Below are 20205 nucleotides of genomic sequence, written 5' to 3' on the forward strand. Positions count from 1 at the left end.
GTATACACCCAAAATTCAATTTAATGCATTTTTCAATAGAATAATAATTATAATAATAATTTCCATTTGGTCTTAAAAAACTACTGTACTTAAACATTTAGGAGTTAACAAATACCGTGGTATTACTTATTTGTACACTGTCGATCCATGATATAGGTGCCCTCAAATGAATTCAGGTATTTGTTTCTGTCGTCTCTTCTTTGGAAGAGCCTTCCGTAGTTCTTATTAGGATAAATATAACAATAGCGGAGGGTATACTATGTCAAGAAATAATAGTTTACCATGATAAATTATGTTTAGTATGTTTACCATGAAAAATGCATAAGCGTTTACAATGTGGCCCTAAATTTTGGCCATTAAAGAACAAAATCCCATAAAAGGATAAAAAGCTGTTAGAACACATACTGTCCTACATTCCCACCATAAAACCCTGTATAATCTACATAGCAAACTCTCAATACATGTTACACTTCTCGCAATAGGGGGTGGATCATAATGGGAAGAAAAAAAAAAGTTTAAAATCACATATTTACAGAAAACAAGGAGAGCAACTTGGGAGGCTTCTAAAAGTAGACACCCCATGATGCCTCCCATCAGAGGTTTCCATTGGATATCTGTGATCATATTGACAAACTTAGTACAAAACTGAGGAATTTTTTCCTTTTCCCATGAAAGTTCCTGTAATGCTAAGTTAAAAAAAGCAAGCACACAGGGTAGCCTTCATGAATGAAAAAAATAAAAAACTGAAGGCTTGGTGGGATCTAATTCCTGTACATATTACATGAGGAGCAATTCCATGAAGCTCTGCAAACTTTTATTTTCCCTAGGTATATTAATGCACACCAGCCAGCAACTGCATGCACACAAAACAATCATATTAGAACGCATCACTAAAAGCTAATACATTTCCTCTTATGATTAAGTGAAAAAAAAAAAAGAGTTCAATCAATGATTTGGGAGGAGGGGTCAATGATCTTAAGCACCACACTGCTCTTTTTGGTGTACAAAGGGTAGATGTTCAATGTTCTAACTACTTCTGGATCATGTTCATAAGCCCGTAAAGAGGAGGGACACATACCTCTAAGCATGTCGAGTCAAGATCAGCAATATTTCGCAGATGAGTCCATCAGGAATGTTCAAATTATCCTGAACAGAACTCTAGATTTCATCTACCATCTGGCGACTCGTACTCCATCAGCTGAACAAACTTCCATAAGTTTCTCAGTAGAAATACATGCAGAAGATAAAGGCGTGATGACAGATACAGCATTACAGCATGGCTCTCCAAAATCATGATACCTGAAGAGATCAACAGGCATTCATGGCACACAGCAAGTTTCCTGGTTCTGACAATTCCCTGAATAACCAATCAACTCACCAAACTCAACACGACTATTCTCTCTGGCCACAATTATACTTTCGTCAACCAAGTTGCATAATAATCACTATTTTGTTTCTGGAAGGAAGATTTTTCCCGAGAATAAATCGTGATGATTCCTTAAACCAGCATGGATCTCCTGCTCCAAAAGATAAATTCCCCCAGGAAAGACATGCCATTAAGATCACAAGTCAACTCCAAGATCATTTGCCAATTGTAGTATGCCACGCATTTGAAGGTATGGATTCTCTAACAGTTTTTCATTGTTGCTCTGTACATTGCAAAAATATAGAACGTTAATATTGAATCACCATAACACTGAATTCTTAAGAAAACTTCAAAGAGAACACTTAGCAATTTAGCATAAAGAGAACTACTTCAATTTGAATGCCATGAAATGAATTGGGTATATTTGTTACACACCTATGGAAACTACCATGGTACCACTTTTGGCATCATAAATGATAATCATGATGGTTACATACTTACATAGAGGGCCAGAATTTAAATATGAACCTATGAAGCTCATTTAACCACAAGACCAATATGCTAATCTCAGCTTCACTAATGATAGCAGAAGTAAATCACTAAAATGGGTACCTGTTGAGCTTTAACAACGAGATTCTGAAGCATGTGTTGATATTTCTCTGGCTTCTCGGTCATCATTCGCTGTAGCAATTGGGAAACAAACAAGATTATATTCAAGAACCTAAACACAATTTTGAACAAGAAAAATAAATTAAAATCCATGCCTTCAGAAGAAAAGCAGAAGAATAATATGCGACTCTTGAATCTGTGTCATCCAGGAGTTCCCTGTCAGATACAAGAAGATTTGAGCTTTGTATTTCAATGCGTAAAGGTTATAAATTAGAAAGCAAACCAATTAACGAGAGGCATAAAAGTTTAGGATCACCTAAAGAATTGTTCCAGACCAACTTCCTCAAAAGCAACAGGATCTGCTGTACATTTACCAATAAGTAGTAGTAGAAGTGTGGCTCGGATATCGGATGTTGCGCCAGGCAGGTTTCCTCTTCCTTTACTTCCAACAGCAACACCCAATGCAATGTCATCAGTAGCTGCTCCGGCCAATTGAATTAGTGGCCAATAGAGCAAGGCAGCAGGAACACGTGCGATTAACTGCATTGGGACAATGGCCCGTCCTTGGAGAAGTGCTGCCATGGATGCAGTCGCATGATCTAGGGGATAGTTATTAGGGTAACTGGATTTTTTATTAGCTTCTTCCTTATTTGCATCATCCCAGAGCAATGTATCTTGTTTCAGGACATTGTAATCACTGTCAAACCTTCTACTTGCACTTGTGAGACTTGGATTTCTACCATTTTGCACATCATCTCCAAAGGACAGAGCTGTAGCTGGAGGAACTCTTAAGCACAATTGAGAAAATAGTATATCACACATCTGTTAAGGAAATAAAATAGAGGGTTGAGCAAAATAGATATGATATGCCAAATACTCAAACGGAAGCCATAAACATCAACAGAAATTCCAAGGGGTCATCCAGATAGACAGCATTCAGAATACATCATCAATCAGAAAATAAACTTAATCAGTGTGGGGAGTCATTTAATTTCTTATAAAATGCTTCTTCATCTGACGAACAAACAATTTTATTACATAACATACAAAGGCACCTTTCCAACAACATCCAATTTGAAGTATGGAATTCTTTTCCTTGAGAAGTTAAAGAACATGCAGATATAATTGTTTCTTCTTACAATGGTTACCACAAGTTCCATGATTTTAGTATATATTGTCAAGAGATTAAGAACAATAAGTTCAAAGCATTGAGTGAAGAAACAATTACTTTTAGAATATTCATTCGGTCTGTTTCATTTATCTGAAACACCAACTTCAAGGCACTGCTCATTGTGTCTATCATTGCATTGGCCTTCTCAAGATGCCAATCTTTTTTCCCACGGCCTTTTCTGTTTGACTGTTGCATTTCATGCTCATCTAACAAAAATTTGCATCTCATAAGAAGCCTTTCAAGAACATACAAAAAACCCCATCTAATATAGTTGTATTTCGACTTTAAAAGACCACACATCAGTAAAATGGGCAAAGGAACATCTGCCGTATTTAAAGAATCTGGGATTCCAGCTTGAGCAATTTTCTTCTGGAAGTATTGGATGCTTGACCATATATCTCCGTCTCTTTCTCCACTAATCTCAGCAATAAGAAGATCACCTAACCAGATATACCCATTTTGACGATAAGAAATTCTTTCAGAATGTAGGAGGGAATGTAAAGTGGACCATGAGTGCTTTGCCTTCAGACCACTTCCATTCCTTAGAGACACATTCTCCATATCTTCTAGAAACTTGTGAGATTTGGTTATCTGAATCATATGAGTGAACTCCTTATCTAAATGAGTGAATGAACTTATTATTGCATCAAATTTCTCTGCTACAATTTCCAATAGCTGCAAATATTAGACAGGAACAGAGAGAAAAAGAAGATCAGTAATCATACAGCTCAAAGAAGATCTATTGCAAGCCATATACATGAAGAAATGCAGATAAGATCAAAGGAAAAATGTATAGCCCTAAAACATTAAAGTATATAGATAAGGAAAAACTGGAAGTACCGTATTTAGTCTTTCACTGTTGGGATATCTAGAAAGAGCAGATGCAATTGATCTTCTCAAAATCTCTCCAATGCCCTCTACCCCAAGTTTAACAGAAATATAAAATGCCTCAGGTGCATTTGTTTGAGCAAGCAGAGCAGCCAGAGGTTGGATCTCCTCATCACTGTATTCACTGACTCCTGAGGCTATGCACGATTCATTTATTTGGTGCAAAATGTAATCAAAAAGCACCGCATACAGATTTTTCCTCTCTTCTCTTGAATTTGCAAGGGAATACTGAATCAATCATAGGAAGGCAGAAGAGAAAATCAGAAGTTCGAATCTATGTATCAGTCAAGGACATTTATTAGATTGAACTTCTCTCTACACTATCGTCAGAAGAATCAAATACCTCCAAAAAAATAAACTGAACTCCTCCAATCAGATCAAGTTGATCCACGAGGAACTTTGGCGTGCAGAGTTCAGGCTCAACAACTTCATCCGGAACTTCATAAAACATGTTGGTTAACATTGAAATAAGCTTACAGTGAACTAATTCTGCCCAAGAGTTCTCCCTGCTGGTTCTTATAAGCTCCTTCATAACCTAAATGTATATTGTGATGTGAGAAACTTTATTTTTTTATGGAAGGAAAAAAGTGAGCAATTAAATTAACCAGGCACATCATGCTTAAAGATACAAAGCATATTAATAATTGATAATGGAATGGTGATGAACACCTACTCAAATACCAAATATAAAAGACAAGCAGGATTCCAAATGCCATTGAATAATCCATGCCTTAAATGATCAAACTATAGAGCTTAGACAAGAATATAGCAAAATACATAAATGTCGCTGTCAAGAATAATGTTGTGCCTTAATGCTTAAAACCACAGTTTTACATCTGTCCTTACCTTTTAATGGGAAAACTATCCATGAAACTAACTAGAGAACAGCATCAAGGAAAAATGAGGCTCTTGATATTTTCATGTCCTTCCATTATGTTTTATCTGGTTTAGTTTGTGGAACAGTATTAGTTATTACCCTTGTACTTATTTTTGTTTGCCTAATTACCTCTCATCCCTATGCTTTTATTCTCTTAATAAGTCTTCATAAGTATCCCATCCCGTGACCCCCCAGGTCAAACTCCCATAAGAGCAAAGGAAAAAACTTACCCAGGAGAATACATTACTGAAATTGGAATTCCATGAAATATTGGAATACATAAATGGGAAAGGAAGGCAATTCTCACCCTTATATCAAGTCCTTGCAAACGTTTTCTCCAAATCCTCCCTCTATCACAGACAAAATAGAGCAAACAGCTAAGTGCAGATGCCCAGACTGATTCCTCCTTTTCTTCAGTCTGTAGAAAGCAATTAATCAGCATAAAATTTGGTTATAAGAACAGCGTGATTAGATCACAATGTCAGAGATAAAGAAGTGATAGAAAGCATATTTAGTTTACATACACCAAACAAATTCTATTATCACACCACAAATCCACCTATAATAGCTATCTGCCATTTCAAAACAAAATAAAGCAGCAAGTTCCCTAATCTCAATGTTGTCAAAGACTTCGCTTTTTTGCAGTTTTGTCCTGTATCCTAATTTTCAAAGCATTTAGATTTTGAAAACAATAAAAGCACCCTTCCTTGTTCGTCCTTCCATGGAACATCAATTAACATCGTATCATTTAAAACAGAAATCAGTATGTTAAGAAATGCCTAAAGTTAAAATTATTGAGACCAATCAGATGTTCCAAACAAAAAAATAAGCCAAGAAACAAAGCAATAATCTTGTCCAACAAGTTTCTTCTGACACAATAATACCTGAACAAGAAGAAGTAGTATCTCATACAGAATATTTAAAATCCATGATTCAAAATTATTAATTGCAGATTCTGCATCCGATTTGCTCTTGGAATTTGCTTTTCTGCTTCCTTCGGTCGTAAGTTGAGTGTCACTGTCATAATAGGATTCTTGAGAATATTCTTCAATTGTGGAAACATCGTCAGCAATCATTGGTTCTAAAAGATGAGCATGAACCCCAAGGTTTAGAATTAAATCAAAAGCACGAACCCTGCAGGCTGGCTTAGATGAACTAAGCATCTCCTGAACAACATATATAATATATTTGGAATCTAGGTTAGAGACAACAAAATAACTGTAAATAATGTCATAACTGGAAAACTGTAGTTTTTGATGCATCACCTGAAGCATAGAAAGAGTGAGAGGAGCAGCAGTACGTGAATCTAAAACATACCTACAAGACATAAATTATGTGGCCATCATAAATAACCAACTCTCAGAATAGCACAAGAATCATATGTAAAATAATTGAATATTAAATCACGCAGATGAACAGAAAATTAATGCACATGATAGACTTACTCTGGATCCTGACCATGTTCAATTTCAGTTTAGAAATATAGTGTAAATATTGCTGTTTTTGTTTCAACTTGGGGAAAGAGAAGAGGGGGGGGGGGGGGGGGAGAGGTGATTTTACCACTAAAATCAAGCGCACCCTATATGTAAAAGTGTAGCAATCAACTAGTTATAGATTTCATCAGAGATATGGATATTCTTATCAAAAAGAGAAACTACAATCGAGTCACTTCCACATTATCCATATATCCAGGAAACATAGGAGGCAGCAAATTTCATCAAAAGAATTTTGCATGGTCTCAGTTTGTACCCACAACACTGTTGCAACTTGCAACAGTTGCACACAGCACACCTCCACAAGACTCTCCATCCCTCAAACTCCCAAATTCTTTCTATTGTGTTAGTTGGAATAGTACTTGTCTCATAGAATAGGCATGTAGTTTTGATGAAACTAGTTGTTGTTTGTGCACCTTGTTAATCACACATCATCCAAGCAAGGGATTCCTTAAATTGGTGCAAAACAAGAAGTTCAAGCTAATTCACAGAATATAGTCTTAACTTGGTTTGGAATTTTTAACTCCACTATTTCTGCCAAGATAATCATTAATTGCATATCATTTTTCTTTGAGGTTCAATTTCAGTTCCTCCTCTTTCCAGAACTTTGAGAATTAATTGAACATGTCCTATTATTAGAGTTGTGATATGAGCAAAACACACACGACTTAAGTTTAATCTTAGGATTGAAGGAAGGATTCGAGAAAATAGACAGTAACAAAAGAATGAATGAAACATGAAAGACAATAAATGACTAAAACATACATGTCAATCACTAGTTTAATAAGGACGCTAACAGCCACATCCATTGATGGTTTCCCACTTTGATTGGTTAGTCTACTTGACACTGTCATGACATTGGTAGTTGGGGAAGATGACTCGGAGCACACAGCAGCAATAACATCACGAACCTCAGCAGGGTTCAACCGTAAAGGTTGTTGCTCACTGTTCAGCATGACGAACATTTCATCAGATTTAGAAAAAAAGATGGTGAATAAAGCAACAATGAGAAACCCTATGTACCACGATCATCATCACACATGGGTCATCGGACCTCCTCACACAAACTCATTACAAATCATATAACAGTTTGCTCGAATTGAGTGACAACCAAAATTCCGAATTTAAATTGCAAGGAGATAGATTAGCAGAAGTTGTCCTCTGGGAAATACAACTTAAATTAAAACCTAGGTTGTGGCACCCATTTTCAGATGCAGCAAATACATATTCACATATTTGATAACAGATTCTTTAGAAGAATTTATCTTGTCACTATGATACATACCTGTAATGTCGATACTGAAAAAGCTGTCGAGCTCGTGGACGGAAGGAAATCACGGGAGAATCCTCCCTGTGGAAACAGCAAAGCTCAGAATAACTAACAGATTAAATTATGAAAAGCATTCAGCATGCCAAAGTAACGAAAAATAAACAGACTACCCCCCCCCCCCCCCTCTTTCTCGTGTGTAAAAAGAAAAATAAAACATTCATCCCGAAGGACTAAGAAGGAATATTAATCTGCAGAGATGCAATGCAATTGTTTATCACATAATTAAAGCTCTCAAACCAATGGTTATATGAAGATTTTATGTATGACTGAAAACAAATAGTCTTACAAAGTCTTGAGGCTGATCCAGGACTTACTCTAGGTATTACCAAAGTTTGTTGTCCCCATTTAAAGTTTAGTACAACTTAGTCAACTACATATCTTTTTTTTTTCTTTTATTTCCTGCTACCTAATTAATACTTATTATATTATTTCATTTTGGCCGACTTCTTTCAACAGTGCATTAGTATTCAGGCCTCAGGGCACAAAAGTGAGGCACAGTATAACTACTGGATCTAAAACTTAATCTACCTTCACTCAGGGATCACTATTTAGGTGATGGAAAGTCAAGCTTCTCATAACAATAACAGGCTCAAATTTCTGTAAGACTTCACATGGCATGAAATTAAAAACTAACGATAAAAAGAAAAGTAGAAAAGGAAAAATATAAAAATAAAAATTATATATATATCTGAACTCACCAAATTTCACGAGAGCCCTGTTTTGTGCGTTTAGAAGCTGTTATTACTCTCAGGTGGGGACGAGCAGAAGCAGAATCAGTAATTGGTGTTACTGGTGAAGACTCCAATAGTTGATCCAGGTATGGCATATCATCAGTTCCAAAAAATTTCCATGGTTGCCCATTCATCTTGGATTCAAGATCTCCTACTAGAAGAGATGCTGCACCTACTTCTAAGAAATTATGTGCCCTCATGTCTTGAGAATTCACAGCACGATCGCTACACCAAAACATGTCATATAACAAAGTCAATTTCTGCAGCACTAGATGGGAAAAGTAACAGCAAAAAGCTGAAACATATACTCTGGCTACCATCGGGATTCTTAAACCAACAACAAGCATAAAAGATTATTTACTTGTCAGCCCCTGTTGATGACGACGGTGGTTCATCAAGCCAACGCCATTGCAGGACATCATGGGCAATGAACACAAATTCATCTCTTTCATCTTCGATCTTTGATAACTTCGAAACAGATAGGGTATTTGAATCTTTCTCTGATGTTTCCGGAACACTTGTTGCTGGACTTAGTTGAGACTTGAAGGATTTGCTCAGCAACGATGACAATGTCGGCAGTGATTGTCCAGATGTAGAAGGTGGTCCAGCAAAAGAAGCCGGTTGAAAAAGACGTTTTGGAATATGTTGAGCCACTAGGGATCGCACATAACTCAGTGACTTTATGAGTGCCTCCGAAGCAATAGTGCATACAGGCAAAGGATATGTATTTGTAGATGTTGGTGCACCAGATGGTCGATTCAAAGATCGGGACCCCAGTTGATTTGGTGGAATATCACATTCAGCAATTATGGTTGAACAAAAACGGTCTATCTGAAGCAATGTCTCCTCACTTGGTTTGTATCTGCATTAATCACCAAGTGAGGAACACTTAATAGCTAATTAGAGCGAACAAAATACAGTTTATTGTCATGTATGGAGTCAATTAAGGAAAGGTGGCAGTTTCTTGTGCCTAGTATAATGTGAAAGTAAATTAGAAAAACACAATAAACAAATTAGCCCCCCAGCCTCCCCCCACGGTTTGAACACACACACACACACACAAAAGAAAAAAGAAAAAATACATAGCTGTAAATGTAAGAGAGAACCAGAACTGATCTGAAAGATATTACAGTGCTAAATTTCAAGAACACAGGGCCAACTTATTACAACAATTATCGTTATTTAATTGACTAGATAGCCTACGAGTGCATCCTCATGTAACATTGGTAAAGCAAAACAAACAAAAAACAAAAAAAAACAAAAACAAAAACAAAAAATTCCAAGTACCAACACATTAATACATAGAATAGCATCTCAAAGTTAGCGGAAAGTTTAGTTAATATCAATCACATGCAAACAAAAGATATATCAATAGTTTTCAGCATAGTTGAGAAGATACCTGCCAACACTCTGATCTATTTGGTAATGCATAAGATTGTGAAGGAAAGCATATGAAATGAATTACCATTTTCAGTGAAATAAGTGAACACCATATTAATATGCAACTATATGGATATTCAAAGGCAACTAGATCTGTAATGTTCCATGGATGCAAAACAGTGGAAACATGGAATATCAACTTATAAAAGCACCATACCTTAGGAGATACCGCTTCAAAAGCGCCACACACCTTGAGACTACTGCTGGACTGGCCACAATAGTGTCAATGTTAGAAGCAGCATAGTGAAATTTGAAATGTTTTTCATAATAGCAATACTGAAAAAGAAACAGTACCGAAGAACACAAAACAATGAGGGAAGTAAACTTAAAATGGAATAAGAAATACAAAATGAACCAAAGTTGTTTACTGGCTCCTGAACACTCTACTGAGGTCTCTGGTAGGCGATAAGCCTAAGTAGTGGCCAAAACAGCTCAGCTGGACCAACAACACTAACTACAATAGTTCTAAACTTTATATAAAAGGGACAGACCTGCTCAGCTCAGAGGAACTGAAGCTTCTTTAGATATTGAAGACATTAACAGATTTTATTACGGTATGAAGGAACAAGATGGATGAAGCAAAATCTGATTAAGGGCCAGACTAGAGTGACACCCCACCTCAGGAAAACATTGGATTATCTAGTTTCATTTTCACTTTTCAGTGCTTCCCTATATTTCAGTATTTCTCCATTCCTCCTAACAATGACATCAAATGGCATCAGTAACCAAAGTGATAATTCACACCATAAGTATCATTTCCTTGCCATTATCTGGCCAGCATCTATCTACATCTGATAAGTTAGATCAGACAATTCTCACAAGTACAACACCATCAACCTGAACAATTTACATACATTAGCTTCTTACCCAAGAAAAGGACACAACTCTCTGCTTCCAGTATACTATGTATTGGAAATGATAAGGACTTGGACAACATGCTTCATCCAACTAAATTAGCTCACTTACTGCAGCACATTGTCTAAAGTATGCTGCATAATAGCTTCAAAGCAATTGGTTTTACAAAATAGTTGAGCCAATTACCTGCGTTCCCTCTCTGCAATAGTGTGCTCCAAAATTGCACTGTAGGCCAAGTCTGTGGTTGCAAGGGATTTTAGATAGTCCTGCAATCATATTTTAAGCCATAAATTTTGTGAATTTACGACCTTGGCCACCATGCATAAAATGTAACAACATAGTGATTTGAAGCCAAATGGGTTTCCGTTCATGGTATACCATGGAGAAAGACAGGCATGCATGACACAAGAAGCTGTCTTTATTATAAGATGTGAAATTATGTTGCAGATAGTTAGAACTGCCAACGCGACACAAGTAAAGAAAGAATAATGAATTTAGCTTTCCAACGATGACAAAAGGAATCCAAGTAGAAGCAGCTAGTCTGATGCTTTCAGCTCATGTATGCAAATACTTAAAAGAGATTTACTTCTAATACAAAGAGTATTTATAGCCGTGATACAGTAAACGGTATATCAGTTATATGGTACACTATCCTCGGGTTTGAAACGAGACAAAACACGGAAGAAGACAATCGCATTAAAAGTTACAAGATAAATATAAACTTTTCCAACAATGACTTCATACAATCCCCGCATCATGCGCTAAAAACAAAGACAACAACACTCATTTACTCAGAGGTACCTTTAAATCTTGTATCCATATCATTAATCACTAGCCATTTAAACTTGTTCTGATATCAGCACCAAATGTATACCAAAGAAGTAATTATTACAACCAAACATATACCATATCAAGAATCTCCCACAGATTCAACTCCAGAAAAAAATAAAAAGTAAAAACTAAAGAATCAAAGTAGCAGCTACTAAACCATCAGAGCTTGTCAAATCGGCCATACAAGTACAATGTCAAAACTGCCCCTTCCAAATTTCTGTCCTCAAAATTCTAACTTCCGTGAGCACACACAATAAGCTCTAAAGGCCACTTGATCCTACTTTCATTCCAAGTCGAAGGGACTGCTAAGAGTGCAATAACTTTCTAATTTTAACAAGAAGCATAGTCACATCTACATTAAGAAAAGAAGGCCAAAGGATAAAACTTTAAAAACAAAAAGTAACAGTAACTAGTAGGTGTATGTTTGGATTAAAATTCAGCTCATAATAAAAAGCTTGCGCACCCAGCTTTCAGAAACAAACAAGATAAGACCTCATTTATCTTCAACCATGAGAATTTCAATCATTCCCACTAAACAAAACATAAATCAAAGCACCACAATTTCCAAATTCAAAAGTCTCGAGGGACCCAATACCAATTAAACATAAACAATTGTGAACAGATACAAAGATCCAATATTGAGGGACTCACACGGAGTGTTCTAGATGGTTCGTTGGCGGCGGAGGAGGTCGTGGCTGTCGACGAGGATAGGCAGTCGGCGACGGCGCGGCGGAGAGGCTCCGGCAGCTTCCTGATGGACGAAGATCTCAGCCGAGAAATGGAGCCAACCCCACTCAGCTGCGGGCTGAAGCTCGAAGCCATTTTCGTTTGGGAAATTTCGATTTTTTTTCCTTCAAATCACCCAAAATAAATAGAAAAATAAATAAACTTTCAAATAAAAAGGAAGAAGAACAGTGTCAGCGAATCTCGAATTGGACGAAGGAAGTTGAAGAAGCGGTACACATTTGAAACAATCGAAGAATCCGAGATACGAGAGAAGAAGAGTGTGTCTTCCTTGTGTTTGTGATTTTGCTTCAGAGAGAGAGAGAGAGAGAGAGAGAGATTAAAGAGAAGAGTGAGTGTATTTTGGTGTGTGAGATTTGTGAGAAAGAAAGGGGAAAAAATAAGAGAAAAAAAATTTAAAAAAAAATGATGAATTTTCTTAATTTTCGCGAGTGTTGTATTAGCTGTACGTAGAGCCGTAGTTTTATGAACACTTATGAGCTGGCATGCGCTAAAACTTATTATTAATTAATAAATAATAAATCGTAATAATAGTAACATTAATAATAATAAAAACAAAGCTAATTAATTAGGGTTAACTTACCTTATGGGTGTGTCTTTCGCAGTTTCGCTTTTATGCATGCATGCTTAATTTCTCGTTCTTTTTTTAGTATTGGATCATCGGTGAATACTAGTAAATCATAAACATTTCCAACTAGAAAATATAATGAAACAAATTAAGTAAGATAATTAATTGTTAATTTTTTTTCTAGTTGCCGCATATGTTTATCCTTTAGTGTTAATTTTATTAAATATATGATCGAATTAAATTTTATTTATTTACTTATGAGGAATAAATCTTCGGAAAATGGTGTTTCCTTGAATGGAATTTGTCAATGGGAGTCCGAATTATTTGGATATATGGTTTCTTTTTTTTCTCCTCTTTATACACAGAAATGGTTAGTGTTTAATACATATTAATAGGTCAACAAATATTAAGTTATTAACTATGTATGACTAATGCTGCTACCAAACATTTAGCCATACAATCATGTTTTGATGTTCAAAAGAAAAAGAGGTTAGTTAGTTTTCTTGTTATTTTAATCTCTTCTTTGATTCCAATTACTAAAGGAACAAGGAAGATACCAAGGAGTCAAGGACTGAACAGAGTTCTCTTTATTTTCCATGATTGAAGACTTTTGCTTTTTAGGTCAGTCAATTGAAGGAATTTCAAGGTAAATGAATTTTCGTTGACTTTTCATTAACATGTTCACATTGATGGAAATGAGTTTAGTAATAGTAGGGACAATACTATAAGAAAATAAGAAAGGAATAGGAAGAATAAGAAGACATGGGTTATGGACAGGACAAACAAATTCTGCTACGAAAACGTGTAAGTGCTTAACCATTGACTAATTGATGTAGAGACCAGACATTAACAAAATCTTACATTTTTTTTTTTTAGGGATATAAAAGGGCTAGAAGCCCAGAAAAACAAAAACATTTACATCCTTGGACACAAAATCTTACAAGTTGTTTGTACCACAAAAACATTTTACAGCGCAGGAAACACAAATTTATGTCCAATAATATATTAGCAAACTACAAATACAACACGTTTAGGCCCATTATATCTTTCACTAGTCATATTATATTAGTTTGATTAGATGTTTATTTTCATATAATTTTAAAATAACAAACGGTTAAACTAATTATTTTTAGTAATGTAACAATAAACTATTTAATGTTTAATAAAATATTATATATATATATATATATATATATATATAATCAGATGTTTGTATAAACACATTCAATACAAATTAAACTCATTTCAAAAGGCATGAAATTTCATAGCCAATACTTACAAATTACAATTCTGAGTGTGATAATGTGAAAATCAATATTTATTCAATTTATTCAGATTCTCATGATTGAGTGCAAGGTGAAAATAACACTTTAAAGTTCACAATCCAACAATTAATTTTTTTTTGTTGCTCACGGTATCTCTCTATTCGACAAATTAACGGTTAATTCGTCACGGATCAGAACTTCGTTTAAAGGTTTTTCGTTGGTCAATGGGTTGTTGCATGCATAAGGCAGGATTCAAATCCGTGACACTTGTTTAGGATTCAAATCCGTAACACTTGTTTAAGAAGATTAGTAAACTAACCACTAGACTAGTTCAAGTTGATTATCGAACAACTAATTTTTTTATTTATTTATTTAGTAGTAGTTGTTGACTTGTTGTTGTAAATTTAACATAACGTGAACACTTGCATTCACAATTCTACACAAACATTTACGCTTACAGACCGAATATAATGGACTTCCAAGTAAACCTAAATAGCTATAGTTTACAAACAAGCCCAACTATTACACAACCAATGGGCTATTCAAGCCCAAAAAATTATAACAACCAATGGGCTATTCAAGCCCAAAAATATTTATTGGCCCAAAACTAAGCCTAATAACAAACTTCTAGAGCCGCGACCCAGTTTTTATGTCGTTGTTTTCACTTGTGTCTTCAACGCACCGTATCAAATCACTTAGAAAGTTCTTCCTATTAGCAGCGTACACGTGTCCATCCCATCCTCTCTTCACTAACCCCTGCCCCAGCTCCACCGCCGCCTCCAACGTCTCGGCGGCGCTGCCGTGAGCTGATTCCACAACTCCCAACCTCACCGCATCCTTAGCCGTCAGTTTTGCCGCCTTCATAACCACCTCCCTCCTCGCCGCCGGCGACCCTACCTTAGCGTTCACGATCGCCACGAACCACCGTGGAATCACGAGGTTTATGTCGAGCTCACTCATGTAGAGAAATCCTCTGTCGCTTCGCATAAGAACGTAATCGTGGCTGAGCGCTAAGGTAAATCCCGCGGCGGAGGCGTGGCCGGTGACAGCGGCGATCGTCGGCATCGGGAGTGTGAGAAGGTCTTTTACAACGGATCGGAGCATGGTGTCAACGAGTATCATTCGGTCTCTTTGGGCCTGGGCTTGGGCTGGGATACGAGCCCAATCTAGATCGTAGCCATTGGAAAAGAATTTGCCGTGGGCGGTGGTGATGAGGGCGGAGGAGGTGGCGGAGCCGGCTGAAGTGGTGACCTCTTGGCGGATTCGGCTGAGGGCGGATTGGATGGCGGAGAGGAGGGTGGGGTTGAGGCGGTGCTGGTCGTCGCCGGTGAGTGTTAGGATGAAAATGTTGCCTCGTTTTTCTAAGGTGCACATTGTTTTTGGAAGCTACCTAACTACCTTACCCTTTAAACTTTGATCCTGTCAATATATATTGTTATGTTTCATTGTGTAAATTAATTTTAAATTTATGAAGAGTTTTATTTTGATTGCCAAAATGATTTTATTTTAATTTTTTTTTACGAGTCTTGTTATAATAATAATTATACTCTTAAAATAAATTGAATATCAGCCGCCAGTGACTCATACGGCTGACTTTAGAATTTGGATACCACTTCCTTTAGCCTAGGTTAGATAATTAGTATAGTAGTCCAAGAATTTAGACTGAACACTTTAATTTTATTAAATTTTTATTTTTTATAAATCTTTAAGAATTATTTTTATTAAATAAATTAATTTTTTATTTTAAATCAAATTTTTAATATACGTATTAGATAATTCATAAAAAAAATACTAATTTAAAACAAATTAAGCTCATTCAAAATGATAAAAAGATAAATTTGTTAGATGGAAATAATTTCTGAGTATTTCTAGAAAATACAAATTTGTTAGAAATCGACATATCTGATTTAAAATTCTTTGAAATTAATTTGAATATTTACTACAAGATAGATAGCATTTGTAATTTGGTAATTTGATTGACTCTCAAAATAAAATAGCAATCCGGGTTTTAAGAACAATTATAAAAAATTCCACCTCTATTAAGAACCCCAAAAAAAAGGACTAAAAATGTAAGAAATAATGATACACAGGAAAGCCCTTATACTTGTAAGACCCCAAGAATTGGTCTTTCTACTTTGAAGAGGCCGAATTTCCAGCTCATTTAATCTCGGACCAACCATATTTTCGACCACATTCTATGATCAAGCCTCAATGAAATATTACTATATTAGAAGCTCAACAAAAAAGAAAAAAAAAACCCCCAACACACACAATGTACAAAAAAATATTACTAAAACCAAATAAAAAATGAAACATATACAAATGCTAAAATCATATGATAGTTGTTAAGCTTCCTAAACCAAATTTAGAGGAGAAATAAAGTTTAAAGAAAGCCATTTAAATACACACACATAGTGCTCCTCTCATATGAAAAAGGAACAAACCCAAAACCAAATTTACCATCCCATCAATGTTCTTCTCACTTTGTCCACAATCTGGCTTCTTGCTTTGCTGCTCGTCAATGGAAAGTCACGGCTTTCGTCTAACAAAAACCGGTAGACTTCCCACTGGCGTTCTTGTGTCGAATGTCTCACAATTTCAGCCTACAATAAGATTTTCCCGAAAGAGAAATACTTAAGAGAATGTTTGAATATAGATATAATTTACAAAAGGATACTATGACATGTGATCCGTGTAATCAATCCCATTAGGTAGGATAAGACTTTGTTGTTATGGTTTTACTTAGGAATTGCAACAAAACTTATCAAAGGATTTCTAAATTTTCATGACAAGCCTTAGATTGAAAATCTCACCGAGAAAATCATTACTCCCAACGCTTTCAAAGTGAGCGTAACATCATAGAATACTCGCGGCCTTCCCTTTCCAGACAGCTCTACTGGATTTGCAACCAGTAGTTCTGTGTCTGGTCCACGGTTCACTATGATTACCCGCAATGGATGAAGCATCTCTTCTTTTAAGCAAGAACATAGAGTTTTCTGGCTTTCAGGATCCATGATCTTTTTGCCATCTTTTTGCTGGACCAGTAAGTCAATGCTTCGGAAGCCTTTTGCGCTTGAAGAGAATCGACCATGAGCAACCTGATCCAAAAAGGAAGAACAAGTATAAATAATCAAATTTCAAACAAGACTTCATGTAACTAGACATCTGGTGGTAAATGGTATGCGGATAATGCAAGTGTTGAACCAAATTCATTCGAGTTATTTATATTTCCTTAGCATTATGGAATATTTGTTTTGAATCATTTAATGGTAATTCAAAAGAAGATACCTTAATATCAGAGTCCTTAGAAATCCTCATAATGTCATAACACAATCCCTTCTGATCAACACACTCTATCTGAAGCAAGGTATGAGCCGGGCTCAGTGAATTATCCACCATAACAGTCGGCTTCTTCAATGGTGCCATATCTTGGCTGAGAGGATGCAAAGAGCCCTTGTCTAATAGCTCCGAACTAAATAATTCTTCGGCAAATGCTGGAGGAAGAGAAGAGATCCCTTGAAGCTGTCCGTATTCAGGCCCGGCCAACTGAAGTTCAGTGGAGATACATCTGTCTCCTAGAGCATCCTTCAGAAACTCGCATACGTAATCTTGTCTCTTTTTTGTGTGAAGCAACTCCCTGATTTTTCACATAAGATACATAAATTACAACTTTTACCTACCAAACAAAAATGCAGCAGTGGACACAGGATGCATGAAAACTTTTATCATTTACAACAACCATTACAAGAATTTAATTAAAACATTAATTTATATATAGAACATGCAAAAACTACGACGGCAGAGCAATGAATCGGTGACGATCAACATGCATGTATGTAATTTGTATCATTGTAATTTTTCTTATCACAAAAGTCGAAGCTCAATTAACAGCTGCTGTTGAAAACTTCTAAGCATATTTCATAGTCATGAAGGGCAGAAAAAATTGCAGAAGCTATTGAACAGATTTGAACTAATCCGAAGAACTTGAGAGCAAAAAATCACTAAAACCAAAATATGTTAAAGCTAGCCTAGGACTGAATCATCTTATGTTGTTTGTCAATTCCAAATAAAGTACTAAATCAAGATCTTCAATCATATGCAAGATATTCAAAATAAAATCTTATGAACATGAATCTTATACTCACATTCCATCATTGATAAAGAACATGTCCAAAGCCCTGCCATCTGGGGTTGGCATCACTTTGACTCTCTGAATAAGAAGTTCAAGGTTGCATAGGATTTCATTGATATCTGCAAGTAGCAAACAACAGTGTCAAAATATGTTTTTGCATGAGGAGCAAAAAAGACAGACCAAAAGCAGTGCTAACATCACTAGTTAATAGTTACCATGTAGTAATCCTTTCTGATCAATTAACCAAACCTTCAACAAGTAAATCGGCGGCGGCGAAGGACTAGTAGTAAGCTGTTGATTCAAGTGATAGGTCAACAAGCACGAAGGGCAAGCCGAAAGGAGCCTTGTCTTCAAGCTTCCCCAATCTACTGTGAGTGATGATGGATTTGGAACAACCCAAAACACTATGTAGCACCACCTTCCATCCGTTGAAATATCTACATCACCATCCAAATACAATTCACATGATGAAAAAAAGCTCCAAATAACCCAAAAGAATTAACCAATTCCAACGTTCCAAACACAGGAATATGCGGCTGCAGAGTCTCCCATTTTCATAACAAAACAGAAAGAAAAGCTTGTTCCAGCAAAAGCCGCCATTCGGAAAAATGGGTCATCATCAAAGATCAAAATTTTCAATTAAAACATGAAAAAATGTAAAAACCAATAGGGTTCGAGTATGGCTGGTTTATTTTGGAGCATATAACATATCCATAGTTAAGTTTTTTTTTTTTTTTCCTCCTAAGAGACTTAAATCTAAAACCTTACTCAAAAGATGAAACGGAAAAAAAAAAAAACTAAATCATTTAAATTAACCAAACATTAGCAAGCACGAACAAAAATCTGAAGATGAAAAAAAAAACAAAATTGAGTCCAAAATGGATAAAATTCTGAATTTTTTTTATAGGAAAAATTTCTTAGTTACCAGCTTTTTTGATACGGAGACCAAACTCAAGGGTGATTCTACAGAGATCACAACCGAGGCCAGCCTTGTCGGGGCAATTGACGGTGACGACGGTGGGGTCATTTTTGTCTTTTCCATGCTGGATTACAACGACGTCATCCCAAGGTATTCCCATGGCGGCTGAAGATATGAAGCCTCTCCTTTACGAGAGGGTTTCGAGAAGGTTCAGCGCTGCACCACCGTATGCAAGAGCATCGCCGGAGCTGACAATGGTGGCTCCAACGAATGATGTTTGTGTTGGTTGGTTGGTCAGAGAGAGAGAGAAAATATAGGACAGGACAACTATGAAATGCAACACACATTAATGAACGAATTTATCGGTGTTTTCTCTCTCTTCTGTTAAATATTTTTAGCCGACACTGTTCTGAGGTTTTTTTTTTTTAAATAAATATCATATTTGTATGTATTTTTTGAAATATTTAGATTATTGTTTGTTATAAAAAAAATGTTAAATGAATAAATACTACGTTTATAAATAAGATAAAAAATATTTTTATTTATCTCATTGTTAAAAATAAAGCCAGAGGGGAGAGAGAATGAATTTGGATATTGGAAAAAAATGGGTGTTTATAATATATTTTAGATTGATTGTTACATCCCAACGAGATATGAGAAAAAAAATTGTAAACTTATTTTGTGTGGAAACCAATTACGTAAAATGCAATTTTAGTTTATCTTATGTTAAGTGTGGCAGAAATAAATAAAATACTAAAATGGATTAGTGGTATATATTTAAATAAAGAATGGATATATAAGAGAAAAAAAAGTGATTGTAAAACATTTGATTGTGGAGTGGATCAGATGGAGAGATTGACAAGAGAGGATATATATATATAGAATTAATTAGATGAATTAGTATTATTTAACGTATCTAAATATTTATTATAAAATATTAGTTTTTATTATTTTAATTTTTTTAGTATTTATAAATATTTTTTTAT

General features: G+C 35.6%; 3 protein-coding genes across 5 annotated transcripts; all 3 read right to left on the reverse strand.

The window, feature by feature from the left end:
- Positions 1 to 50: 50 nt before the first annotated feature.
- Positions 51 to 12712, reverse strand: LOC130973250 (uncharacterized). 3 transcript variants are annotated; one of them, XM_057897698.1, is made up of 19 exons: positions 12243 to 12712; positions 10947 to 11026; positions 10063 to 10113; positions 8827 to 9327; positions 8433 to 8690; positions 7690 to 7755; positions 7170 to 7349; positions 6177 to 6228; positions 5796 to 6077; positions 5219 to 5329; positions 4378 to 4569; positions 3987 to 4262; positions 3204 to 3821; positions 2292 to 2797; positions 2131 to 2191; positions 1979 to 2047; positions 1379 to 1649; positions 1079 to 1299; positions 51 to 853 (listed from the first exon to the last, which is right to left on the reverse strand). In XM_057897698.1, exons 1-17 carry the CDS (start codon positions 12411 to 12413, stop codon positions 1563 to 1565), a joined length of 3561 nt encoding a protein of 1186 aa, XP_057753681.1. In that variant the 5' UTR covers positions 12414 to 12712; the 3' UTR covers positions 51 to 853; positions 1079 to 1299; positions 1379 to 1562. The 3 variants fall into 3 exon arrangements, with proteins under 3 accessions (XP_057753681.1, XP_057753680.1, XP_057753678.1); XM_057897697.1 differs by having other exon boundaries at positions 1079 to 1198; positions 1300 to 1649; XM_057897695.1 differs by having other exon boundaries at positions 52 to 853; positions 1079 to 1649.
- A 1859-nt stretch (positions 12713 to 14571) lies between these two features.
- On the reverse strand, positions 14572 to 15592 carry LOC130973257 (enoyl-CoA delta isomerase 1, peroxisomal). The gene has a single exon (XM_057897704.1). It carries the CDS (start codon positions 15540 to 15542, stop codon positions 14796 to 14798), a length of 747 nt encoding a protein of 248 aa, XP_057753687.1. The 5' UTR covers positions 15543 to 15592; the 3' UTR covers positions 14572 to 14795.
- Positions 15593 to 16251: 659 nt separating this feature from the next.
- Positions 16252 to 19575, reverse strand: LOC130973254 (ACT domain-containing protein ACR9). Its single transcript, XM_057897702.1, has 6 exons — positions 19226 to 19575; positions 18516 to 18737; positions 18314 to 18419; positions 17457 to 17805; positions 16982 to 17266; positions 16252 to 16771 (listed from the first exon to the last, which is right to left on the reverse strand). Exons 1-6 carry the CDS (start codon positions 19377 to 19379, stop codon positions 16625 to 16627), a joined length of 1263 nt encoding a protein of 420 aa, XP_057753685.1. The 5' UTR covers positions 19380 to 19575; the 3' UTR covers positions 16252 to 16624.
- Positions 19576 to 20205: the final 630 nt, after the last annotated feature.

Source organism: Arachis stenosperma, chromosome 4, assembly GCF_014773155.1.
Source record: "Arachis stenosperma cultivar V10309 chromosome 4, arast.V10309.gnm1.PFL2, whole genome shotgun sequence".
NCBI lineage: Eukaryota > Viridiplantae > Streptophyta > Magnoliopsida > Fabales > Fabaceae > Arachis > Arachis stenosperma.

Excerpts from the sequence above, each read along its gene's own strand:
- LOC130973250 (XM_057897698.1), bottom strand. The coding sequence starts at position 12,413 with ATGGCTTCGAGCTTCAGCCCGCAGCTGAGTGGGGTTGGCTCCATTTCT. Across the intron at positions 2,798-3,203 it reads ACCGAATGAATATTCTAAAA|ATGTGTGATATACTATTTTC; the intron begins GTAATTGTTTCT and ends TTTCCTTAACAG. Across the intron at positions 2,192-2,291 it reads GGTCTGGAACAATTCTTTAG|GGAACTCCTGGATGACACAG; the intron begins GTGATCCTAAAC and ends TGTATCTGACAG.
- LOC130973257 (XM_057897704.1), bottom strand. The coding sequence starts at position 15,542 with ATGTGCACCTTAGAAAAACGAGGCAACATTTTCATCCTAACACTCACC.
- LOC130973254 (XM_057897702.1), bottom strand. The coding sequence starts at position 19,379 with ATGGGAATACCTTGGGATGACGTCGTTGTAATCCAGCATGGAAAAGAC. Across the intron at positions 18,420-18,515 it reads TCAGAAAGGATTACTACATG|ATATCAATGAAATCCTATGC; the intron begins GTAACTATTAAC and ends TGCTACTTGCAG. Across the intron at positions 17,806-18,313 it reads TTCTTTATCAATGATGGAAT|GGAGTTGCTTCACACAAAAA; the intron begins GTGAGTATAAGA and ends GTGAAAAATCAG.